Source organism: Brachypodium distachyon, chromosome 5 (assembly GCF_000005505.3).
Source record: "Brachypodium distachyon strain Bd21 chromosome 5, Brachypodium_distachyon_v3.0, whole genome shotgun sequence".
Lineage (NCBI taxonomy): Eukaryota > Viridiplantae > Streptophyta > Magnoliopsida > Poales > Poaceae > Brachypodium > Brachypodium distachyon.
Genome location: NC_016135.3, coordinates 4,892,780 through 4,919,340, shown reverse-complemented (window position 1 = coordinate 4,919,340; position 26,561 = coordinate 4,892,780). Strand labels below are relative to the sequence as shown.

Below are 26,561 nucleotides of genomic sequence, written 5' to 3'. Positions count from 1 at the left end.
AATACCACCACGCCACATGAAGCACCTCAAATGCAGAGCAGCGAATAAACTAAGGCCTTACGTTGGATCCTACTGTTCTCCACGTCATGGTCGAGGCTATCCCCCTGCCAGTTCTGCTGCGTGAACGGCGATCTGTCGCCCAGGAGCCTCACAACAGAGAAAAAAAAAACACTTAGTTTCGAAATCAAATCTCAGAAATTCTTTCAACTCACATGATGCACTGGCCTGGCAAAACCTGGGTTGATTACAAACTTGAACTACAAAATGAAATTTTGGTCGACAGAAGAATAGATGGGCCACTTGAGCTTGCTTAATTACAGTTGGAATTAAACTAGTCTCATCAAAAGTTCATGTTCAACACTAACTCAGCAAACATTTTATTTCACGTAGCGATACACATCAGCCTACAAAACATATTATTCAAGTTCAAAATTGAAGGAACGCCTAAATCCATACTCCACGACTCCATAAAATTACAGCATCGAACCAGGGATAGTACATCACACAACTACAGCAAATCAAGATTCCAACACAGGTGAAACTGGACCACCGCGGAACAAGAACCTAGATCACCAATGCTCTCGCCAGCGCTAACCAACTGCCTGTATGCTTCTCAGCAGAACTAACACATCCAGTTACACTAATCAACCATGGGAGTGGTTCCAAAAGCAAGTTGTGCCTCAAATAATAGAGAAGACCGCCAACAGGTTTTACAAAATAATGGTTGACTCAGATCAGCTGCGATCAGTTACAACCAAGCAGTATCGTTCTATATATGTACTTCAAGAAAAACAGGTATCACGCACATTCTGTGTTGGATGTGTTGGTATCATTAAATCAACCAAGGACCTTCCTGATTTCCTCAACAAAGTCGGCTCTCCTTGAGGGATCCATCTAGTACCAAGAGAAAAGCACCTCAGACATTATTTAATACAATAATATGCATATATAAGGGAGCAACATTATACCTACCCTCAATAAATTAATTACAGATGGAAAAGACGCAAGCAAAATGTTTAGTATGCTTACCTTATCTAGTAGCATGGAAAGACCTAGTGGCAAGGCTTGTAAATCCGAACTGGAGTCTCCGAGATCCAAGAGCACCTGAGATACCTTTTGAGCTCTAAGTTCTTTGATATACGCCTTATAATTTTCAGGGTTGTCCTTCCAGGCAACAAAAGCATCGTCATCATCCCATTCAGTGTTTCCTACCTCAGCTACCTGAGAAGCTAAATACCATTTCTTAATCAGCTCGAGTGCTGATTGGTGAGAAAACTGCTCACCAGTTACACCTCTAATTTCTTTTGCAATAACATCCTCAGATATCCTCCTTTGTAATCTCTTGTAGAAGAAAGACCGTGAATCTTCCCAGTCAACAACTTTCTTAATCACGCCTTTAGCAGCCATTCTGAGTGAAGTGTCATGCAATTCAGCGAACCTTATCGCGATTTGAGTGTACAAAGGCAGCAACTGTTTCTTCCGAGCTTCAATGCTCTTCTGAAGGGATTCTACATCAGGTAGAGTTCCATTTTCATGCTTTGCTGCTTGGAGTTTTGCTTTCAGATTAATCAATTCTGGGTCAAGCCTACCCATGCAGTCTTGGAGTTCCTCAGATCTGAACTTGATCTCAATCAACCCTTGAGGCTCAAGAACATTGCCTTTTGCAGTCCTCTCAGCATAGCACTCGATGCGGTCGGGATTTATCTTGCTATCAACCACGACCCAAGCCCCTCCCCGTAACTCTGCAGCCTTGGGAATATATACAAAGGCAGGCTGATTGTATGTCCTAAGGTTCTCAACGATTGTTGACCCAGCCTGAAGGATTCCTTCAAAAAGATCTCTTTGACCGCCAGAGAAGCCTCTCCAGTTAGCAAGGATGAACAGAGGTAATCCTTCACGGTTGAAGTCCAACAACGCCTGAGCTGTCTTAGTGGCAGAATCTGGAAACCAGACTTGCCCAGCACGAGGAACAGATCGCTCATGGGAATCAAGTTGGCCTGGATCAGCAGGGATGAGCTGCATCATGGTCTGTGTCTCCACAGCTATAACACCCACAGGAATCCCTCCAAGTTTTGCTCTGCCAGTAACAACTGTCTTAGCCCATCCTTCAAATGTCTCCACAAAACTGTCTTTGTCAAACATGCCACCCAACCATTTCCCGTGGCTATCTTCAATACCACTGATGGCCGCACGAGGATCACATGCATTTTCAGGAACGTATTCAACGGGTCTGTCTGGTGGGTCCAAAGGTTTTGTAATAGGAAGAGGTCCACCAATCTTGGCAGGAACAAAGCTGAGCCACCTCAATATGTTAGAAACTCCTTCAAGATCATCTGGAACAGTCAGATGGACAACACCATTTGTTGCCATGATTTTGGGACCACCCAACTGCATATGGGAACTGTACACTTCCCTCCCAAGAAGCTTGTTCAGGGCAGAAAACCCTGTTAGAATAATGGGCTGGTCGGTACGCTGTATACACCGTATGCCAAGTCGAGCAAGATAAGCTCCTATTCCAACAGTCCGTCCAGTCACAAATGTAAGCGTAAATGTCTCCTTGTACGCCCTAGAATAAGCACTGGCAATAGCAGCACTTCCATGTATATTCTCCACACCTAGCCCATCCTCCTTGCCCACAACAGAATCAATAACCCACCTACTTTCACCACTAGTTAGCTGTGTCTTGTGCGCTATAACAGAAGAGCTAATCCGAGCATAGTCTTCTTCAGTCAGATAAATGTACTGAAACCCTCGTTCCGGGCTGCCATCGTCAGACCAGCCAACACGGAAGCAAGATTTCACTTCATCTGCTATGCCAATCCGAGCACCAGAGTTTGCTGCCAAGTAGATAAGAGGAAGTTTCCTTTCACAAGCTAGGTTCGTAACAGATTCAAAAAATGCATCTTCCCTTGGGCCAAACGATCCTGCTCTAAAAGTAATATCATTTGCGATAACAATAATCTGCCTGCCATTGGGAAATTCAGGAGTGGACATGTCCAAGATCCAAGCTACCATAGCAATGTCATTGAGCCCAGCAGGACGATCCATAGGAATTAATGGAGTGCCCCACGACCCATTCTTGTCAGCAAATACCAGCTCCGTTGCTTTAACATAACACTGTTTATTTTCAGTGTTAATGTTATACCATGATTTTCGCACCGCAGTTTCAAATGCCTACAGTTTTGAGTTTTTGTCAGCTTTATGACGCATAATACAACTAGGAATCTACTAACACAATACATATATAGATACTCACCAGTGGAAAATCATAGCAGTATGTAGTTCTGTTGTTCCTAGCAGAGCAACGTTTTAGATCAATTACACTCAAAGGCTGATATGGATTATTCAGTGCCACACCATGCAAAGGAGCAGATAAAGATGTGGCAGAATGGTATACTAGTTTCTGTGCTTCTGTATCTTCAGCCTCCCGGTAGATCTAAAAGCAGGTGAAAATGACAATAAAACAAATAAAGATCAATAGTTCTATGTATAGGTACCATATGTTAACTTGTAGTTTTCCTTACTGTCACACAGAAACACAAGACGTCATGGGAAAAAAATACTTACATCCACAGTACATGTATGACTAGTAACATTAGTTGTTACGACTCTCCAGGTACCACTGGCAGGCCCATCGCTGTCCAATTTGAGTTTCACTTCCCATTGGCATACAGAAAGATGATGCATTCTTGCACCAACAAGTTCATGTATCTTTAGAGCCATTTCTTTCAAGAGCGAGCATGCAGTAGCTTCATCTTGGCCAACGTCCACAACAGTGCTCCTGTGTAAGATGAAAGGCTTATTAAGAAGGCCAAACACGATCAAGGCATATATGTTCCACAAAAGAATTATGTGCGGGCTTACCCTGAAACAGGAACAAGGTCAAGAAGCTTTTGTTCTCTCAATATGCACAAATACATATGGGAATGGCCAGTCCTAATCGCATGAAGCTCCAATTCTTCTATAGCAGTCATCAATGATCTTAATATGCTGCTCGATGTAAATGAAAGAGATTCCTCAGCATGTCCGGCTTCAATATCACTGGTACGGCCTGATGTAAACTTGTTGCCGGCAGTAGGCTGCCTGACAAGAGTTCGGAAAAATACCCTATGCAACATTTTGGGGTTTTCGGTATTTCTCAACGTATAAATATGCCACTGACGATCGCGAGATGGTGTATACTTCATCTCGTTGTATCCTTTCACTTTCAACTTATCCTGTATCCACACCAGGCCAAGTAAATACAAATAGCAGATAAAATTATCAAAGCATAAGAGGAAGTGAATAAAAACAACATGCGGTCATTTTGATGGAGTTGCATACCAACTCAAGGAGCGCAGAAAGGGGAGGCTCCACATGCCGGAGAATCGGCTCTTCCTCAAAACAAAGTTTTTCATCTGACAAAAGGAAGGTACGGCGCATAGGCATTCGTGCTCCATCTCTTTGAACAATGCAACTAACAACCTTTACACCAGCAGCACGGAGATCAGCTGTGACAATATTCTGCTTCAGTATCACGGAAAGCTTGTCTATCCTGTCTTGAGCTTGATCATTATCACCACTGAAAGAAATGGGTAAGGTTGATAAAGATTTACACCAAATACTGAATATAAGATATAAATCCTTGGCAGAAATGTTGCAATGAGCATACCTGTCTTCAGATTTATTAATTTGATTATCATCACCCAACAAAGCAATATGCATTATGTTACCCTCAGAGCTGGAATAGTGTGATGCATCTTTTAGCGCAACTCCAATGGCTGTTGACACAGATTCAAGTGACTTCAGAATAACCATGGCACCCCATCTCTTCTCAGGAAGAGTGGGCTTTTGTCCATTTCTTATATTAGCGTGCTCTTCAGCAAATTCCCATATGCCAATAACACCAGATTCCTTATATTTCAGCTGGACGCTATCCTTCACAAGATGAGGCTGAAAATATTATCGGCAAGTTAGCAAACGTATCAAGCGGCAACATATACCACTAGGAAGTTCTAAAACCAATTACACAGCAACAATATCCAGTTTTAAGGAAACACTTGCATTAGGAACCTTAGTGCATACTTCCCAGAATTGCCGAGCGAGAGCATAAAAAGTCCAAGGAGTGATTCATACCTGGTACAATCGAGATATGTATGTCTCAATCACTCTTTGCTGAAGAGTTTGATCAGTACAATCAAACAAAGAAATAAGTGCATCTTCAACTGGCAGTGGGGCAGTGACTAAATCCCCCATGCTCTCATCAATGGCCAATGTTCTCTCTTGCAGGGAGAGACCCACCCTTTCTTCAGTAAACATCTCCAGCTCTGAAAGGCTCCTTGCAATGCTAGTGCGGAGTTCACCAAGCTTGGTTTGTTCCAGAAGTTCGCTAGCTTTAAGTGCCAACTGCATTTATTAAGAAGTAATTCATTAGCCTAAGTTGTCAGAGGAAGAAGAAAACAAAAGGCTTTGCTTATTCACGATGGCATTGTCACCTTATAATATCTTTTATGATTGAGGGAAGAAAAGCGAATCAACTGATCCCTGTAGGCAGACGGGTTTGGATAAACCAGTTTCTCCATGAGTGTTAATATCAGCTTAGTTTTGTTTCTCACACCCTAGAACAAAATCAAACTATCAATAAAAGAGATTGCTTCAGTAATCAAGTGCAGTAAGTTAACAGGCCATAAAGAAATTTACCTGGTGAGACAGCACAATGTCTACAACCTTCTGGAGGTCTTTACTATGTTGTAGGCGCAGGCGTTCAATCACGTCAGACTACAAAATGGCACAGTTGTAGAAAAAAAATGAGTAGAGTGTTTTAAGGGAAAATCAGACTGAAGCCATGCAAAAATAAATTGCTAATCAATTAACCAAAATGTCCTGATGCAAACTAAAAGATGTGCATGACATCAGTTGATACATGTTTTGGAACTAAAGTAAGTTAAAACTGATGAGCCGGTAGATCTGCTCAGTTTTGAAATTTGAGATAACCTGAATGTCATCACTGAAAAGTTCCTCGACAGAGAGATACTCCTCGAAAAGGGACTTGACAATAAAGTGGGCATGGTTTTCTCTCCCACCCTCATAGGACTTCAGCAGACTCATAAGAGGCTCAACAAGCCTCTCATTTGTAGCCTTTTCCTTCTCAGAACAACATGCAAGATTTTCCTACAAGAAGATGTGTTACAAAGAATAGTAAACGATTTACACATGGAAATCTTAATATAAACCTAAAACTGACCTCGATTATCCCTCTTAGCGTCTTGGTAGGGAAATCCTTGTTCTTTCCATGGTCAACAGTTAACTTATAGTCACTGTATTTACCCTCTAGCTGGATCCATAAAAAGTAGAAACAGTTGAGATAGAAAGCAAAAAATGCAACAAAGGATCAACACTCGACAAAAAAATAGGTTAAATACAAAGCAGAACTTCTTGAAAGATTCCATTAGAGTGGCATATCAACTGAAGCAATTGTAAAATGCAAAGTACCAAAGTTTTGAGCTAACAAGAGTTAAAGTGAAATATTCTGAGTTTATATGTATTAGAATAAAGTAAGTTTAAAATTTACACAATATCAGCTATATACAGTAAATTACCAAGGTGATTGAACACTGTGCAATGCAAATTAGCAAGATGAAGTCATTATGTGTTTAGTCGAGTGATAAGACCCTTCTATCAAGAAGCCCACATCAGCAAATTAAAAAGTCTATCTTGTACAATGGATCAATATTCCTTTAAGCCACTGGTAAAAAAAAACCGTTCCTTTAAGCCAGACTCTACATACCACATCAGTTATCACATACCTCACTTTTAAGGTCTCTTGGAAGTCTAGTTGCTAAAACAGACATGAGCTCTTCCCATTGTAGGAAAGGAAGCTCAGGAGTATCTAGACAGCAAACCAAATCTTGTACAACCTGGAAAGGAAGCAGAGTAAAATGAAAAAAAAAAGAGTAATCAAATGCGATGCAGATACACTATGAACTGCAACAAATTAAAATGTATGATTGGAAATCATCAGGCTAAAGCATAGAAAGGCTGAAAGATTGAAAAATAGCACAAAGGTATATATGATCAATGAGTGAGCACAATTAACTTAAGAAACCGGCATCAGAATCAAGACTTTGCAAAGAAGAGCATCCGAACCATTTGGACGTGAAAAACAACCAAACCTCAATGAGGGGCTCAGGATTATCTAGAACTCATAGCAGACAAAAATGGTATTTGAAAACCAAAAAACATGAGACAAAAAGCAGAAATCCAATACTGTAGGAGTCTTGATGTTTACTTTGTTGATTGGGTGCTCATATCCTGCAAGGACCATGCGAGCAGCATTCAGGCTTGCAGCGCATCTTTTGTGAACTTGGCAAGAAGCAGCAATAGGAAGGCTCATTTCCGGAAAAAATCCGTCAAATGGCTCTGCTCTCTTCACAGCAGAAGGATCGTCAAGATCAAGCCTTGCTATCAGATCACCAGCCTAGAAAAAAAAAATCAAGTTCAAAACTTTACATGCAGTGGTTATGTGCAGCCTGTACAGCATAAATCATGGAAATGTAGCAATCTAACCTGCATCGCCTGGCCCTCAGACAACAAAACATGAATGACACCAGCAGCAGGGGACAAGAGGGGCATGCACATCTTCATAACCTCGACTTCCGCATATGGTACATCCGCATCAACATGAGCACCATCGGCAACCAAGAAACGAAGAAGTTTGCACGGTGTCTCAGCTAACAACCTTGACGGATCGTGATCATTCTGCAAGAAAACGCTGTATTATTTATTTGTTTGTTTGAGGATGCAATAAAGTGTGGTCAAGAAAGTATTAAATTTCCTTTTTATATCGCTAAAGGTGGTTTGCTCGCAAGCTGTCTAGGATGTTTGATAACAGTGTTAAGACGCCATCTAACTTCTCTATGCACCTTGATTACTTATGATAAAAGTAATTGTTAGAAACACCAAGGATCTAAAGTTGAGAAAAAGAAGAAGCAATATAACAGTACTGAAACCCTATTAGTTATATTACAGCACTGTAAGACTACATCACAAGATCAGTATGAACTGGTGTGTTTGGCTGCAATGGCACTCATATCTACACAGGATAAATATCGACCACTAGCATGGATTAATTGTCAGTTTAACAAGGATTTAGTTACCACTTTCTAATGGCACATCCCTTGTACAAGTAGACATCATAATTCATCTTTTCAAAATAAAAAAGATAATTGCCAACAAGTTAATGCAGTAACAAGTCACAAATAGGACTGTAAAAGTGTCCAAATCAAACGCAATGATTAAAAATGAAAGGAAAAAACAGACTATTCTTACCTGTAACAAACAGGTCTTTCCATCAATAAGAAGCCGTGTACCACCTGCCTCTTCTTCAGCATAAATTACATGGCTGTTTCCATCCAGCTGGAGACATTATAACTAAAGAATCAGAACATTTTTCACCTACTTCACAACCTTACAGAATCTTTATGAGCTAGTATAAAAGCAAGAACTTTTCTCAAAAAAATAAAAGCAAGAACATATTACCTGCATTAACAGGCCACCATCACAGAGTGTTTGTACATTTGCTTCAATAACTGATCCATTCATCCGCAATCTGTAGCTACCATGTCCACTCCTTATAGTCTCAATCTGCAACATGATGTAGATGAGCCTCACGGATAGCTATTATTTCACCAGAACAGCTACATTTTTTCTTTAGGAATGTGACACTTACTGCATATTTGCTTTCCTCTATATTCAAAGAAACAGTTGAATTGACAAGGGATATATGCTGCAGAGAAAAAATATTGGTCAATAATTTTCACCTTTAAGCAATATCAGGAGTTTAAACCCATCACAACACTACCTTTGGTGGAATCTGGCCCTTGATGAGATAGCTAACATAATCAGAAACAGTGGCTGTATTGGTAGTTATTGTTTTCTGCAGCACAAAACAATGATTTAAATGACACACTGATTATGATGATCACCATAATTTACTTAACAAAAGCTGCAGTAAGAGTGCCAATAGTTTCTTACATATAGAGCACCTCCAACCACTGAAATATACCAAGGAGGTCTCTCAGCTTGAACACGCATGGCTATTCTGGTATCCAGCCAACCAGTATGAATCTTATTTTCTCTGAAATCCGAGGCCTGAATTAAAGACACGAGATTATTTTAAAGGAGCCAGATGTATTGACACGGGATTATTTGCATGGTTACATCATATCAAAACAAAAGTAGGATTCTGCAAGCAGGTAATGTATCTTACATTCAAGAGATCAACTGTATAATCAACATTTGAATGAATTTCTCCACGAATTTGAATCTCTTTTAATGCAAGAGCCATGCTAGTTATTGCTGCTGATCTAGACACTCCATAAGCAAATACATGCCCTGTGATGAAAGGAGCAATATTTCAAACATTGCAACCAAATAAAATAAGAAAGGGATATTCACTGGGACAAATTTTACATACCAAACTGAGAGTCAGCAAATTCATGAATGCCTCCACCGGACTGAAAATGTATGTTGATTGGGTTAATACTTGACCGAATTCCAAATGAGAACAAGTTCTAATAACAAAGTCTTGCAGCCCAAATTTCCAAGCAACTAAAAATAATGTGATGCCGTAACAAGCTTTGAACAACTTATACCTTGACTGAGAAATAGGCCCAAACATTTGGCTTGCTTTTAAAACTTATCTCCTGAAACATTAGAAAATCAATATACAGCCAGTTTTAACTGTAATGTGTTTGAACCACAGATATGACATCAAGAAATCACACCTTTACTTTTCCACCAGTAGGCTTGAATCCATCATCTGGATCCTCACTAGTTATCCTAACAGCTACACAATGACCCTTGGGCCATTGAGAATCTACTTCATCAAAGTTAAACGGAGTAGCAAGAGCTGCTGTTTTCCTCCAAATATCATAGCCACCTCCATGGTCCATTCCATAAAAGCGTCTGATCTCTGTATAGGGATACAGTTAGATACAGAAATAATAAGAACCATAATCTAAAACTTACTATAGTATAATTATTACCTGGAACCTGCCAAAGTGGTATACCCATTCCAACTGCAACTTGAGCAGCAGGCAAATTTACTTCCGCTATCCACTCAGTGACTGGATGCTCAACCTGAATGAAGGCCATTTAACAATGTAAACGGTTGCCCGTAACAAAAAGTCCTGAGGATAGTTGGAAAGAGCAAACCTGCAACCGTGGATTAAGCTCCAGAAAATAGTATTCGCCAGTGTCCATGCTGTACAGATATTCAACCGTAGCAGCACCAACATAACCCACAGCCTTAGCAAGCCTCCTTGCAGCCTGCTCTAGCTCTTTTACTGTCTCACGAGGAGCCACTGTAACTGGACCTTCCTCAATAATCTGTTACAAACACACACCAAAAAACCGCAATTAATCCTTTTGATCAAAACTGCATGCATGACATAGACCCTGTATTACAAGAAATCATTTTAGATCTGGAGTGGCATACCTTTTGGTGTCGCCGTTGTACACTGCAATCACGACTATGAAGTGCTGCAACATTTCCATATTGATCGCAAAGCAATTGAACTTCAAGATGTCGACTCTAAAAAAGGGATGGGGGTTAAAATGAAATATACCATACAAATGCAGATTACAGAATAAATTTCTAACCTGTCAGGAAAAGCAAAAAGAGCTTCAGCCATATTATAATATATTGCTCAGAAACAACATGCTTGGAAAAATACAACTTCCAGGAAAGTCTAACCTGAGATGCAAGCCGCATGATAAATATTGGGGAGCCGGGAACTTCTCCTTGGACTTGCTTAAACAAGGCTCTGACCTCATCGTCATTATTAACCTGGAAAAAAATTGAGTTAATATGTCAAAAAAGGTTGGAGATAACTCCAAATATCACAACAGCCTGCAAAATCTCTCGAAGATAGTGTAATCAAATGAATAATGTACCTTTCTTATCCCTTTACCACCACCACCCCAGGATGCCTTAATCATGGCAGGATAACCAATCATCTGACAACTTGAAACTGCTTCCTCTGCGGTAGTAACGCAAGCTTTCCTATACATCTCCTCAGGTATCGAGTCCAAGCAAAGTTCTAATGGAATTTCCACCTATATAATTTTAGTGCCATTAGGTCACTACATCCACCGAAAAGATCATACAAGAAGTTGTCACTGGGAATGTGAGGCTCACCTGTGATCCACTCCAAGGAAGAGTAGGAACACCTGCTGCTTGAGCAATGAGAGCTGAACCGACCTTGTCACCTAGTGCATTCATTGATGATGCTGGTGGCCCAAGAAAAACAATTCCTTTTGCAGTTAGTGCATCTGGAAGTTCGGGATTCTCAGATGCATGGCCCCAACCCGGCCAAACAGCAGAAACACCTGTTCTCTCTGCTATCTGCAATACCAAAGTTGTCATATTATGCTAAAAGAACAAACAGTAGCTAGTGCATCAATTGCAGACGAAGGGATGAAAAGTACTAACCTCCACTATGAGTTGAACATTTGCATAGTTGTTATTGTTTGTTCCACCAGGTACTTCAACAAATTGATCAGCAATTCTAATGTGTTCTGCATTGATCCTCATGTCTTCCGGCGTAGCCATAGCTATCAACTGAATCGCTTTCTCTGATCCAAATGTGTCATTAGCCCATGTTCGGATACTGCGCATGAACTTCGCTGCTGCCATTCCATTGTTGGCAACTAATACACTGTGAATTGGTGTTTTGCCACCCAATGCCATACAAAAGTCGACAACCTTAGACAGTGAAGCATGCCTCCCATTGTGTGCTTCATTCAATATTCCATTCATTTGGTAGGAGCCCCTGGGGTCTTCAGACCCACTATAAAAATAAAAATAAATCATTACCCTGGTAACCAAAACATGTATGACAGAACAAATGCCTAGTATGGATCAGAAACTTCAAATGCACATTTCATCCAGCATACAGGTACAGGTTTCAGTGTGCAGTTAAACTTTAACAAGTTTATATACAAAACGATTTCTAGTGAAAGAAATCCGTGGCTAAAGCCAAAGCATTTTCTAAGTGCCCAACAATACGCCAAACAGTGCAATGGCAATGTCCAATGTGTCATTGTGTCTGAGCTGTAACCACTTAGATGAGGAAAACATACGCACAAGCAGCAGAGTATTCCTAATTCCTATCTTGTGTTCGTGGTAGCATTAAAAGAAAACAAGTAACAATGTGGTAACATATTTTGGAGGAAGTTTCTTTTATAAAGTTGAACAAAGGAGCTGCAAGTTATCTAGGAACCGATTTTACCCGATAAAATCACTATATATTATCAGAACAGGAGTGAATAATGCTATAAAAGGACATAGGTTGTACACAATGTGTAACTGAAGTAAATTAAAAAAACTTACAGTAACATCGTGTACCACATGGCAATGATTCAAGTGTATAATTGTGATGTATTCTAATATAAATCTAAGGAAAATAACAAATTACCACTTTCAACATTTCAGCATACGCCAATAGTAAGACAAGTGAAATCCAGGAATAGCTATAATGAGCTATACGATCTTTTCCCAAACTCTTTTTTGAATAAGAGATGTCACTGTAATTTTAAAATGCTCAAGTACTCACTGTGAAATATCCACTTCTGGAGCTGATGTCCCCTCCTTTGGCAAGTCAATGATGCCAGCAATACCTATATCAAGATACACATTTGGAACTGAGCAAGCCTATATGATAGGTAAGACAAAATAATGGTTTGCTAAATTTTCAAAAGCAATCGTTCTTCATACAACTGAAATGATTAGAAAACGTATCTACACATCCTTTTATATATGGAAAATCATCCAATCATATATACTTGCAATGCGACACAAATGTAAAGCTTATATATACAGGTGTACTATCATGTTCTTTTCCATTAAGAAAGCATAATAATATGGATATTAACATGGCAACCCAACCACTAAAGCCATGTAACCAAAAACAATTAGGCATTCTTCATTACACAAATGTACAAGTATATCAAATAAAAATTAATATGTGAAGATTTATGCAGTTGTGTGCCTAGATAAGTTCATTAACTCACAATTTGTGATACAGTATTAAGATATCCTACACTAAAACAAATATGCTCTCCATCAAAACAAAGTATGTACAAAAGTTTCAGTACAAATGAAAGGAAATGGTTCTCAGGTTTACCTTGGCGAATAGACTTGTTATGTCCTGCGGGATCTGACACGCCTCCATCACCATCCTCCCTTATTGACTGAACACGACGACTTTTCTTCTTCGGGGAGGTTCTTGAAGGGGCAGATGACTGGAATGCAGTGCCAGCCGAATTTAGCTGGCGAAGGGTGGATAGTGATGGCGTTGTCGACGCATTAAATCCAACGATGGGCAGATGTGTGGACCCCATTTTCCACCCTTTGGACAGACAGCACAGTTGCAGTGCTTTTCAAAGGCAAAGTGCCATAAAAGGAGAGTGTAAACCCCAGGTTGGGAAACCTGACAGATGTGTATGAATAGGAATCATTAGTTCATAGACATGGCAAAAGAAATTTATGAACTAATTCGTGACCTCTCATAGTAAGTTCAAACATCCAAAATTGAAATGTTCATAGAGACATAGCACAAGAAATGTATGAAATAATGCACGACCTAATCCAGGATTCCATGTTGTGATACACCAGTTAGTAGCATCAATAGGGTCCCGACAGAAACCAAAGGACCGGCACCTAACATTCAGAGTGCAATATCACAGTAGGTAGTACCAACAGTTCAACACCATCTAGACGACAGGAGAATTCCCCTAGCATTAACACAATCCAAACGACACACAGCCATTCACTCACACAAAGAACTGGAGATTAATTAAAGGGCAGAAGGAGAGGGAAAAAAAACATGCGTAATCACTGCAATACCAGCCATCCACCATCCTGGCACGATGCAACGACGCCGCACCTTACACACTTAGCATGAGCATGTTCGACGGAAGCACAGTCAATGCTAAGCGCCGAACACCTTCAAAGCGCCACAACGGCGATAATCACTACCGTGCGTGCATACAGTACCTTGCTACATTGCAGCATTATCATGGCCAGCGGAAGCTCCGAGCAATTGAAGCCCAAGCTCAACCCAGTTTCAATCAAACCCCAGCAACAGTAACCATGTCGCGCTCAGTATTAGTAGTACCACCCTTAAACCCTCTCTGTCCCACCACCCGACGACGAACTAGCCGTGAGGAACGAACCGCCCAACTTCCCCGAACTAAGCCCGCACAAAACAAAGCCCAGAAGCAGCTGCTGCGGCGAGCGAGCGAGCGAGAGGCCTCACCTCCCGGAGCGCAGGCAGATCGGCGGCGGATCTGGGGGCGCGACAGAGGAGCGGAGGACAGGGGAGGGCATAAATAACGAGGAGGAGGGGGCGCACCTCGGGAGGCGGACAGGTCGACGATGCCGCGGCTTCGAGAGTGACGGGCTGGGGGTTGGATCTTGCGGCGGCGTTGCCGGAGGCGGGCGGCGAGAGTGTGGAGCGCGGGGCGGATATCCCGAGGGGGTGAGGCGAGGCGAGGCGAGATTGGGGCTGTGCGGCCTAAAATAATAAATTTCCCGGCTTTGGGGACTCCGCCCGTGCGCTGCTGTGTGCTGCTGAATTGGGGCCGGGCTCGGGCTCGGGCACGTGACAGGCGAGCGTGATGGACGACCCAGATTGGATCCACCGGGATCGCGTCGCCGTGCCGTGGACGGTCCGGATTTAGCTTCCCGAGTCCGTTTGCTGCAGGAGGTGGTTTTGCGATGGGATGTGAATCCCAGTTCCTTGTCCTGCTCGGTTCGCTCTCTCTTGGCGTGTCCCTGTTTTGGGCGGTTGACTGCGCGTACACGGATTGAGAATGAATGAAAGTTCTCTGATTCAAACTGCGCAACTGTTCGATTAAGTCTAGTGGTTGGGCCGACCATGCTGCCCCCGATTGTGACCTTCACGTCCCTCGTGTAAAATGAAAATACATAAACTTGTTCCAAGAGAAAATTATACACATATTTTAATCCTTGTAATGCATTAGGTGAGTAGCTAGAGGTCATATTCACGCCACTCTCAGCTATGACTACTTGCCGATGTTTCCATGGTTGTCATGTTTACATGGGTATGTTTGTAACCATCAACTAAAGAGAGCAAATAGGAATTATTTTTTTACCTTTCCATGTACTCCCTATGTCCATGTTTACCAAGTGCACATTTTTCTGCATGCAGTCCGGCAGCATTAGGCGTATTTCTCATGCGAACCCACATCAATCCACCCATGCCCAAACAAACGAAGCCAGCATGCAGCCGCTCCAGGATAAACACAAACCTAGAAAACTTCCTTGATACGTGAGCTAGCAAGTTTCACGCCCAGAAAGAAAGGACGGAGGGAGTATGAGTTAACGGGGCATTAAAGTATTAATCGTTTTATTTTTTATAGTGTATATCAATCTCTATGAAACAATCATAAACCTTACGATATGAATTTGTAAAATTCCAAGAATTAAGTATAGAGGTAAAGCATGTAAACAAGTAACAATAACTTGGAAATGAGTTGCCAAAATTTGGACCCTTCGGTGGGTCTTGCTCCGACAGGAAAATTGGATCCAAAAGGTAGCCAACACTGATGTGCTCTTCACCACACGACACGCGATATCTAGCTTTACACCATCATACGAAAGACCCTTTTGTTGGTAGGTCTTCACTTGGCGATAGGCAAACTATCGCTTTACACCATCATCTGAGATAGCATGTGATGTACTTATCGTCACGGTTTCACAAACTACGACCCCAATATCGGAGAAAGCTTTTGGAGTAGGAGTCTAACTAAGTGTGGCATTTTTCAAGTCCTGTGTGTGACTTAGGATGTCACTTTTAGAAAAAGTTTAAACACTTTGTAGAGGTTTTGCAGCTTTTCCCAACAAATGAGAAAGCCTTTTTGTTGTCTGGGCTCAATTGGCACACTTTGAGGCACGGCATCCTAACGATATTTTCACCCCAATCCTAAAGAGTCATAATTCCATGGCTAACTTTATCCAAAATATAGTATAGTGGAAGCAAGCCCCGGCACCCTCACACCCCATATTTTGTGTAGGGCTCTTTTGATCTACTTGCAGATGCTAGTCCTAAACACGGAGTAATACGTCAAGCCCTTTCCATTATAGCAGGTCTACGTGTGGTTGGATCTTGGTTCAACAACAAGGAAAAATGTAATTAGCTGACTTATAGGCAAGACTATCATTCTCCACACCAACGTGTAAATATAGTTTTTTTTTTATGTAGATCAAAGGTTATCTTTCTTTCCATCGTCCACCGCTTCAATGAGGTTTCCACAACACCTTATTTCATTTGAAAACAACCATCTTGGGATCATAAATGTCCTCCAAACAGTCATGATTCGATAATAGCAATAAAAGCTCTTGGAATTACTTCGACCACATGGAACAAAAGTAAAATCTTTGGAGGACATTTTCACAAATTGCTTTAATAACAACAGGTAAGTGGTCTTATGATGATGAAAGTAACAAGTGAGATTTACGAAGGGCCCACAAAAGAGTTGGGCCTACACCTCCCAAATGTGACTTGACTAGTTTGTACATCTACATATTCACTTACTCCCTCCTTCCACTACTACACAAACCCTTACCAATGGCGGTTAAAAAAAGAGGTTGGTGGCGGGTTTCTCACCCGCCACCAACCTTGCGCCACTGGTGCTCCGACCAGCACTAGCGGTGTTTTAACCCGCCATTGGTGCTCCGACCAGCACTAGCCGTTATTGTACCACCGTCACTAGTAACCATTTTCGGTATTAAAAAAAACAGGCTACGGGACTGCTTTTTTCACATTTTCATCGCCGTCAAACAAATCATAGATCCATAGAGAGGTAAAACATGCCTGATTGATCAATTAATTAGGGAGAACCAGAGAGAGGCAACGAAACAACACATCAAACCGAGTTACAATGCACAGAACCAAACTAGATTTAACAAGCACAAACACATCTGTCTGAATACAACACATAAAGGAAACTTCATCTGCAGCAGAATGTGTTCCCCTCGCCCATGATCTTGAGGTGCAGCAGGGAGAACACCTGCATCTGCAGCACGGAGAAGAAGACAACAACTTCATCAGCACGGAGGGAGGGTGAGGGAAATAGTGAGAGAAAGGGAAACGAGGGTGAGCGAGAGAGACAGTACCAGAGAGATGGAGACCGGATTCTCTGAGCTCCTCCATGTCACCGGCGTGGCCGGATCTGCAGCGGCCGAGGTTGCCCTTCTCCCGTCAGTGGCAATGGAGGAGGAGCCGAATCCACGGCCGGAGGAACCAGATCTGTGGTGCCCAAGGCCGTCCTCCTCCATAGCGGTGGTGACTCGGGGAGGAGAGGAGGGCATGCTAGGTGAGGAGGGAAGAAGGCTGACGGCTCGAGGAAGGGAGGAGGGGACGAGCAGGGGCGGAGGGCGCGCGGGGAGAGTAGCCGGAGGGGAAGGGAGAGAACAGATGGCCAGCGGCCAAAGGGGAGAGGAGACTGGATCGGGGAGAGAGGAGAGTATCAAGGAAAGCTGGAAAGGAGATAAGGGAGAAGAAGGGGATCGGGAGAGAGATGGAGAAAAGAGAGAGGGTGTCACAGGCTAGGGCCGAGGGGGAGATGGAGTCATGGGTAAGGAATGAAGGGCTGGGAGCAGGCCACCTCATCGATCCATGCCCCCCAGCTTCAGCCAATCAGGTGCGGCGGGAGCACATGGGCTGGATCGTGTGTTTTCTGGGCGCAAAAAAACCTGGGATCTCTCAAGTGGCGGGTATTAATACAAAACCATCACTGGAGGGTCTAAAATTTTGTGTGATTATTAGTATAATATAATTGCTTTATGGGTTATAACTAAATAGATTTATAAGCTTATAGAAATGGCCCATTTGTGTGAAATCTAGGTGCCATTTTGAGATATATTTGAACTACTTGCTTCACAAAATACTTTATTTTTTGCGTTTAGAAAATGAAAAACATTTTAGTAAAATTAAGAATTTGTAAGCTCTTTGGCAATATTGTTTGGCATGCAAAGACGCATCTCTGTGCCAAAATTGGATTCATTATCACGAACTATGATATAGAAATGGCCGTGCCTTTGGTCATTTGGCTTGAAACTCATAAACATTCATACTTGATAGTCCATTTTGTGAAGAATTTTTTTGAACATTTGTCAAATTTAAAATTTATCATTTTTCATGGCAACTAGTACACATAAAAGGACTCCATGCCAAAGAATTTACTTTTTTAACACTTTCTTTATATTACTAGAATTTTTGCTAGATAGAGTGAAAATTGTCGACACATATTTCCATAGAAAGGTGTTGCATATTTCAACATCCTTTATGAATCTTACAAAATTCTTACTTGTATACCTTAAAATGATTTTTAATTTTTTTTAGGAACAAACTATCATCATTTTCTAGTTCAAATTTGAATTACTTTTGGGAAATCGCACATTCATTTAAATGGGGAAAAGTATCAATATAGCTATAAAATTTAAAGGCTTTGGACACAGCCATTTAACTACGTTCTACTTTGTGTGAAAATTGTATAGGTGCCATTTTGAACCATAAATATTGTACTTGCTTCACAAAATACTTCATTTTTGCATTGAAAAAATGGAAAATCATTTATTTTGAGAAAGACCGTGTTATATTATTGTTTAAACATGTTAAGGAATAAAAATGAAGACTAGAGAAAAAAGAATCACATTGTTTGGATTTGTTTTGAATTAGTTATGATTTTTGCAGGTGCCAGCGGTCTCCGGGGGGTCACCAGTTACTACTAGAAATCACAGGTTTTCCTAGTACCAAATACTCTAGGGGAAAGCATAAAAACACTAGGTAAAGGCTTTACCTAGTGACCGCACTAAGGAAAGAACCCTAGGTATAGTATGGTGGGGAAAGAGGGCTTTACCTAGGGGCATTTGTGTTGGAGATATGCCCTAGAGGCAATCATGTGATGATGTTATTTCCTATGTATTCATGAGTTATTGTTATTGTCCTTGAACATCATCACTGATATGTATCAATAAATACGTAATTTGTTTATGAGACTATGTATTCTATGATGTTGTTCTAATGGTCCCTAGTCATTGAGGTTATGCGGACACATAATCTAGACTAGCAATGTGAATCAGTATGATGACTATGTTTCACAAGTCATAGGGCAAGGTGTTGCCGACTGATAGCATGGACTCGACAATGAGATTGTTGAGTCGGACAGACCCGCACTGAGACACAACGAGATGATTGTCATTTGTTAGTCTCAAGTACGATGTATATGCCAGTCCTAGACCTGAGGTCATATCATGAGCTTGGGATGTGAATCGGCCTACTTAGGGGTTGCCAAACGCTACTCCGTAACTGGGTGGTTATAAAGGTAGTTTTCGGGTTTGCTGAGAAGCATGCTGCGAGTCATGGTTGATCAAGATGGGATTTGCCCCTCCTGTTCGGAGAGATATCTCTGGGCCCTCTTGAGTGATCAGATTCGGAAAGCATGGCCATGCGACTTGGGTTAAGTGTTAACCCGTTCGGGAATCTGTATCACAGGAACGAGAAGAGACTCGAGCTATCCACAAGGATGACAAGCACTCGCCTTGAGCTCGACACACATATCGTGAGGCAAGAGGAATGTTGCATATGACACATTGTATGGTTCGTCAATATACCTTGTGGTTACTTGGGAGTTGGCATGTGCTGCTAGGCGCCGCTACCAACTATCGACTTGAGTCGGTGCCAGTGGACGAGTAAGGTGTTACTCGGGCCCGCAGTCCGAGCTCGTAGTCGTGTCCGACTGACCGCGAACCTGAAGGGTCACACGCTTAAGGGGTGGGAACCGAGTTGGATCGGATCCAACTCGTATCGGGCTTAGACTCCTAACGGGCCTCAAGTGTTGAGCCCACTAGGGACGTCTATATAAGTGGAGGAGACCAACCCGTCTAGGGTTACACCAATCGAGACGCGAGTTAGACTCGGCCGTCACACCTCCACGCCCAAAGCCTTGCGATCGGATCTAGCAGTCCGCCGCACGGAGTTTCTCCCTGTACGTGTGGATACCTCGGAGGCGTTGCACCTGCGGCGCTTGGACGAACTGTTCGTGGGATCGGCGAGGAGGAGCAGGCTGTTCGACTACTCGGCATCGACGCGCTACATCGACTCTACTTCCGCTACAGGTCTGCGCGTCTAGTGGTAATCTCGTGATCCATTATCTACAGCATTGATCCGGGCGGAAGCGGTAGAAATTTTATTTTGGGCTAGCGTAGCATACCGCGTTCCCCAACAATTTGTACAACTCTAGGTGAATATTTCTTTCCCTAGTGGCTGGAACTTTAGGTAAAGAGATCACATGGCAGCTATGTGCCAACGTGGAAAGTTATGATCCCTAGGGTCAATTTACCTCTAGGGAAAGGTGTGGGACCAATATTTGAATCAGATTTGCCACGTCATCATCTTTCCTTAGAGGACTTTACCTAGTAAGATCTAAACTACACTCTAGGAAACCATATGGAATTCATATTGACCATATATAAATTCATATTGACAATATTTGAATTTGAAATGACCGTAATTCAAATATATTCGAATGGGGCAGAAATTAATAACCAACAGAAACTTCACAAGACACATTATATTCACTCATTCTCAGTCTTCGTTCAAATAACATGTCTAATCAGATTACAGCCGTGATAGATCAGTACAGCAGATCAGTACATGCATGCTAGAGTTAGCTATGGCCAAAAAATATGACACGATATGTCTACTATTGTCCCATATCAACTATTGTCACATATCTATAAGTAGCTAGATTTTGCTACTCCAAAAAACTACATAAGCAAGACCTATTCAGTTGCTATGGCTACTCATGAGCAGCGATGAGAACGTAATTGCTGTTGGGTCCGTTGCATAGGAAACAAAAAATTTCCTACGAGAAGTGCGGAAGAAAACCCAAGAATATATATACTAGATGTATGTAACGAGAGGGATCATGAACACCATACCCTCGTAGACCGCTAAGCGTTACAATCACGAGATCGTTGTTGGTGTAGTGGAACTTTCAATGAGATCAATCTCAGTGCCGAACGGACAGCACCTCTTTGGTATCCACACGTTCAGCTTCACGTTGTCTCCTCCTTCCTCGATCCAGCAAGCGAGAGGGAGAGGTAGACGAGATCCCGGCAGCACGACGGCGTGGTGACTATGGTGAATATTCTCACGGGCAGGGCTACGCCGTGCACGTGAGAAGAGGAGGAGAGGAGGGCTCAGGGGAGAGAGATCCAACTGAAAGCTTGGGGTGTCTCTCTCCCTTGCCCCCCCTTCTATTTATATAAGGGTAGAGGAGGCGTGGCCGGCCAGGACTATCCCGTGGCCAGGACTCTCCGGCGGCCAGGACTCTCATGCGGCCAGGACTCTCCTCCTGGCCGCATGGGCCCTGTGGGCTAGCCCCTCGGCCCATTAAGGCCAGGGTGCTCCCTCACAGGCCCATTTAGCCCAGGGATAGGTGGGCCTCAAGGTGGAACCCTCCGGAACCTTCTAGAAGCTTCCCGGTCAAAACCGGGAAATATTCCAAACTTTCCAGAACCCTGAAAACAACTTTCCATATATAAATCTTTATCTCCAGAACATTCCGGAGCTCCTCGTTGCGTCTAGGATCCCATCCAAGACTCCGAATCATAATTCGATATCATCATCATTTATCTCATCTAACCCAAGCAACATGAAACGTTAAGTGTGTGACCCTACGGGTTCGAGAACATGTGGACATGATCAAATATCAATAACCAATAGCGGGAGCTGGATGTCCATAATAGTTCCCACATATTCCACGAAGATCTCATCGGTTGAACCACTATGTCGAGGATTCAATTAATCTAGTATCCAATTCTCTTTGTCTCGCGATATATTACTTGCCCGAGATTTGATCGTCGGTATCGCCATACCTAGTTTAATCTCGTTACCGGCAAGTTCTCTTTACTCGTTCCGTAATATAATACCCCCGCAACTAAACACATTAGTCGCATGCTTGCAAGCTCATTAGGATGTTATATTACCGAGAGGGCCCAGAGATATCTCTCCGTCACAAGGAGTGACAAATCCCAGTCTTGATCCATACAACCCAACAAGCACCTTCTGGGATACCTGAAAAACACCTTTATGATCACCCAGTTACGAGATGACGGTTGATGCCCACAAAGTATTCTTCCGGTACTAGGGAGTGGCATGATCTCATGGTTTAAAGAAATAATACTTGACATAATAAAACATAAGCAACTTAAACTTAAGTGACACGATCAAAAGCTATGTTTAGGTTTGGGTCTGTCCATCACATCATTCTCCTAATGATATGACCTCGTTATTAAATGACAACACATGTCTATGGTTAGGAAACCTTAACCATCTTTAATCAACGAGCTAATCTAGTAAAGGCGTATTAGGGACACGGTATTTGTTTATTTATCCACACATGTATTTGAGTTTCCAATCAATACAATTATAGCATGGGCAATAAACATTTATCAAGAACAATGAAATATGATAATAACAAATTTATTATTGCCTCTAGGGCATATTTCCAACAATTGCACCTGTTGCAATCTCATTGAAGAAACCTCCAAACGCATCTTGATCTGCAGCATGCGCAGGCTCGTCGGCAGAAACATTTGAGCTGGCATTGTGCTCCTGAAAATAAGACGACAATCATGTGGTAGCATCAATATATACAATGGTAGTAATTAACAACATCTCATTAGATATCTAGTCAGTATGTACCTTTAACTTAAAAGCAACTCTACATGTACTCACTCTGTTCATATGTTCGGATGCATTGGAGTAATTATATGGTAGCATCAATATATTCAGCATGCTCGTACTAAACTTATGTTCACATGAATTGGAGTAATTATGCTAAAAGGGATGCAATCTCTCAAGCTGTGCACACAGTTAATATGACATCCTAAAAAAGATAATAGCATTTCTCTATTGTGAGAAGAAAGCACAGGACAGTGTGTCGATCAGTGTATTGACAAACAAAACTCACGAGTGCAGATCTGGAAGAAGCCATCAAATTACATGACAACGAGATTCTAGTCTTTTGGGGGAGAAAAAGGAACAACCAGGATGGAATGTGTGTCCAATTGTGTGTGACATTATAACCAGCAAAGTTATTTTCCTTACATTCATTCATGTAAGCAAAGACTTGTTCCCCGTTAACTTATGTGGAGCTACATCATGTACTGTTGTATCTTTGAAAAAGGCATGTCTCTGGGTTCGAAACATGTGGTCAGATGGCAGAAATCTGCGATGGCTATCAAACCATGTCCATTTGTGTCCATCATCAAGCCAAGTTGTTTGTGGATCTGCCCCACATTCATAACAAGCCAAACCACCATGGGTAGACCACCCGACAAACATTCCAAATGCAGGACGGTCATGCACAGATGTATGGAAGGCTGCCCTCATATTGAAATTTTCCTTGCGAAAACTATCCCAGGTTTGTACCCCCCCCCCCCTCCACGCCTTTTTCATCTCATCAACTAGAGGCCGCATGTACACATTGAAGTTTTTGCCAGGACCCTTTGGTCCAGGGATCATCATGCTAAGAAATATGTTTTCCGTTTTCAAGCAAAGACTGGGGGGTTAAGTTAAGAGGAGCAACAAATACAGGCCAGCAAGAGTATGTTGTTGCCCCGAAACTAAATGGATTGAAGCCATCCATACACATTACCAACCTCACATTCCTGGGATCATCTGCAAATCCATCCTCATTGAAACCTTTCCATGATTCACTATCCGCTGGGTGAACCATGATGTTAGCATTTTCCCTCATGCCTTCCATGTGCCACCTCATATGCTTTGCAGTTTCTGGCTCCATGAACAATCTTTGCAATCTTGGAATCAATGGAAGGTAACGAAAGACAGCCCTTGGGATTGGTTTACGCTTCCTTTGAGTGACATCAGATGGAACTACTTTATACCTTGGTTCCTTACAGAAATCACACGCTACCTTTTTCTCATCTTCTTTTCTTTTTAGTATAACATACAATGGTTAATGCATGCATCTATTTTAACATACGGCATTTTCAGACCACTTAACAAAGACTTGCAATCATACAAAGAAGATGGCAATGTGTGGCCCTCGGGCAGAATGCCCCCTACTAGGTTTAGTATTCTATTGATGCATTCTCCTGAAAGGTTGAAGTCTGACTTGATGCCCATCAATTCTGTTACTGCTCTAAAGCGTGATAGTTTTGTTACATTATGCAGGGGGTCTTGAACAGCAGCTAACATTGCATAAAAGGCTTTGGCATCAGGTGTAGGCTCGGCTTCTACATTATCATCATTATCGACATGCATAGAATCCCCAAAGTCACACAACATTTCCTCTAAAGTGTTCGCAGGGTCTGTATTGTGATTTAAAGGTTCACTTCTAGGCTACTCCCCATGAGATGTCCATCTATAGTAGTTGGGCATAAAACCCCATTGGCAGAGGTGAGAGGTCATCGAAGTTTTTGTTCTTCTAATATCATTGCAACATTTTGCACAAGGACAGCGAATTCCATACTTGGCACTAAGAACCCCATCAAAAGCATGATTCACAAATTCATTGGTGTTTCTAATCCATTCCTGAGAATGCCTTCCACTTTCATCCCAACCATTGTACATCCAGTCACGAAAATGTTCAGAAGACATGGAATGCTTACTTGATTGCTTTGTAGAACAGAAGACCAGTTTGTTATTTATTCCTTCAATCTGGCCAGCAAAAACTTGTATTTCTCTGAAAAGAATCGATGTACAAATTAATTAGACAAAGCAAAATAATGCTATAATTAGTACTGCACTTGGTCGTATCTATATTATACATACCTCTGAACAGCAAGCTTCAGAAACACCAACCTTTCAAAACATTTACTTCTGAACAGCAGGCTTCACACAATTGCTCCTTCAAAATACATACAAGAACATCAATAAATTAGTTATATACTTTAACCATTGAAATTTTGCCCCCGTCATGACCAAATTCTAGGTCTGCCACTGAGCATGTGCCACACAAACAACGCTCCTTCAATTTATAGGATATTTAGATAACACATGTAGCAGACGGAACTATATCAATTGATAAAAAACTTCATGATTTCACAAATCATGATATATCACAGCCAGCAAAAGCAAATCGTTGCTTCAGACAACCAAATCTATCGACTGAAATCATTACAAAGACACATAGATCATGACACATAGCAAATAAAATTAGAAATTAGAGAGGGAGGGAGAGAGCGCCGGAGAAAATTGAGATGAGAGAGCACGAACCAGAAGGGGGATGGTCAAGGGGCAGCCACCACAGGGAGCCCGCTGCTGCCAAGATTCCTCGGCGAATCCCTCCAGAAACGGTCACCGCGACCGCATCCTCGCAGGCGGCACGCCCATCTTGACAGCGGAGGAGGCAGTTCTCGGCGGCGCTGATATGGCGGGGAGGGGCGGAGACAGAGGGGAACAGCGGCGCAGCGCTGGTACGGCGGGCGGGGGAGGGCGGGGCTGGTCGGGGAGGGTGGGGCGGTGTGGGTATAGCAAGAGGAGGAGGGCGGCGCTGGCCAGGGAGGGTGGGGCGGCGTGGGTATAGCAAGAGGAGGAGGGCTGCGAGAGGGGAAAGAGAAGCAAATCGAGGGGAGAAGATTATCCCGAGCAGGTCCTTCTCCACATAACAGAAAATTTTCGCTCGACTCTCTCGCTGTCGACTGGGCCCGTGCAAAGCGTCGCGCGCCCCGTGCAAAGCATCGCGCGCGTGATAGGGAAAAAGAGCAGGATGGACCGGAAAAGAGAAGCAAATTGCCCGCCATGAGCTTTTTTTTCTCAGCCAGGAGGCATTCTTTACCTAGGGGTCAAATAAACTCAAGGTAAAGTTTACTTCATATTTATTTTTGGATCCAAATTTTCTTTACCTAGAGTTACACTATTTGCACCTTTACTTTACCTAGAGTAACTAAAATCGGATCTAGGGAAACACATCTACCCTAGGGAAATTTGTGATTTCTAGTAGTGAGTGGCGGGTTCAGGTTTAGGACAGCCACTGTTAGGTGGGGGGTCAACAGTGGCTGTTCTAAGAGGTCACTAGTGGCTGTGATTTTTTTTCATGAAAATGACCGCCACTGGTGACCTCACCAGTGGCGGTGATTTTTTGTGAGAGTTCATGGAAGGGGTATTGTGTAGTAGTGTTCCATAAACTATAAAGCTAACACGGAATCTTATGCCAAACTTTAACCAAGGATTAGATTAATAGTGTGAGGTTGTGACACAAAAGTGTTATCGCCAGATTTATATCAAAACTATCTTATAACGGTATAAGTTTTATGCACGCATGCTCTTATTTGTTTGTTAGTAGTTAAACTTTAGCATTTAATTTAAAGTTGGTCTCGTATATTTAGAAGGAACAAGTAACTAATGCATAAATACCATAATATTGATGCAAATGGGTTCAACGCACTCAAAGGGTAAAGCTTACCTAGTTTTTGTTCGAAGATGGTAAGATTTATATTCTTAAAAAATATCCAATAAAAG

The 26,561-nt window shown here is 42.2% G+C and overlaps 1 protein-coding gene across 1 annotated transcript; it reads right to left on the bottom strand.

Moving 5' to 3' along the window:
- Positions 1-294: 294 nt before the first annotated feature.
- On the bottom strand, positions 295-14,554 carry LOC100846375 (acetyl-CoA carboxylase 2). Its single transcript, XM_003581327.4, has 34 exons — positions 14,397-14,554; positions 13,167-13,472; positions 12,597-12,660; positions 11,474-11,831; positions 11,180-11,386; positions 10,936-11,097; positions 10,736-10,828; positions 10,478-10,573; positions 10,195-10,368; positions 10,026-10,119; positions 9,765-9,952; positions 9,633-9,683; positions 9,455-9,494; positions 9,248-9,372; positions 9,013-9,129; positions 8,840-8,914; positions 8,708-8,764; positions 8,518-8,622; positions 8,308-8,394; positions 7,546-7,737; positions 7,268-7,456; positions 6,786-6,896; positions 6,224-6,313; positions 5,974-6,150; positions 5,680-5,757; positions 5,475-5,597; positions 5,116-5,385; positions 4,652-4,932; positions 4,324-4,561; positions 3,865-4,217; positions 3,568-3,781; positions 3,257-3,436; positions 1,030-3,174; positions 295-894 (listed from the first exon to the last, which is right to left on the bottom strand). The coding sequence occupies exons 2-34, from the start codon at positions 13,381-13,383 to the stop codon at positions 838-840; spliced, it is 7,008 nt and encodes a 2,335-aa protein (XP_003581375.1). The 5' UTR covers positions 13,384-13,472; positions 14,397-14,554; the 3' UTR covers positions 295-837.
- Between the last annotated feature and the right edge of the window lie 12,007 nt (positions 14,555-26,561).

Excerpts from the sequence above, each read along its gene's own strand:
- LOC100846375 (XM_003581327.4), bottom strand. The coding sequence starts at position 13,383 with ATGGGGTCCACACATCTGCCCATCGTTGGATTTAATGCGTCGACAACG. Across the intron at positions 10,369-10,477 it reads TACAACGGCGACACCAAAAG|ATTATTGAGGAAGGTCCAGT; the intron begins GTATGCCACTCC and ends TGTTTGTAACAG. Across the intron at positions 9,130-9,247 it reads ATACAGTTGATCTCTTGAAT|GCCTCGGATTTCAGAGAAAA; the intron begins GTAAGATACATT and ends TCTTTAATTCAG.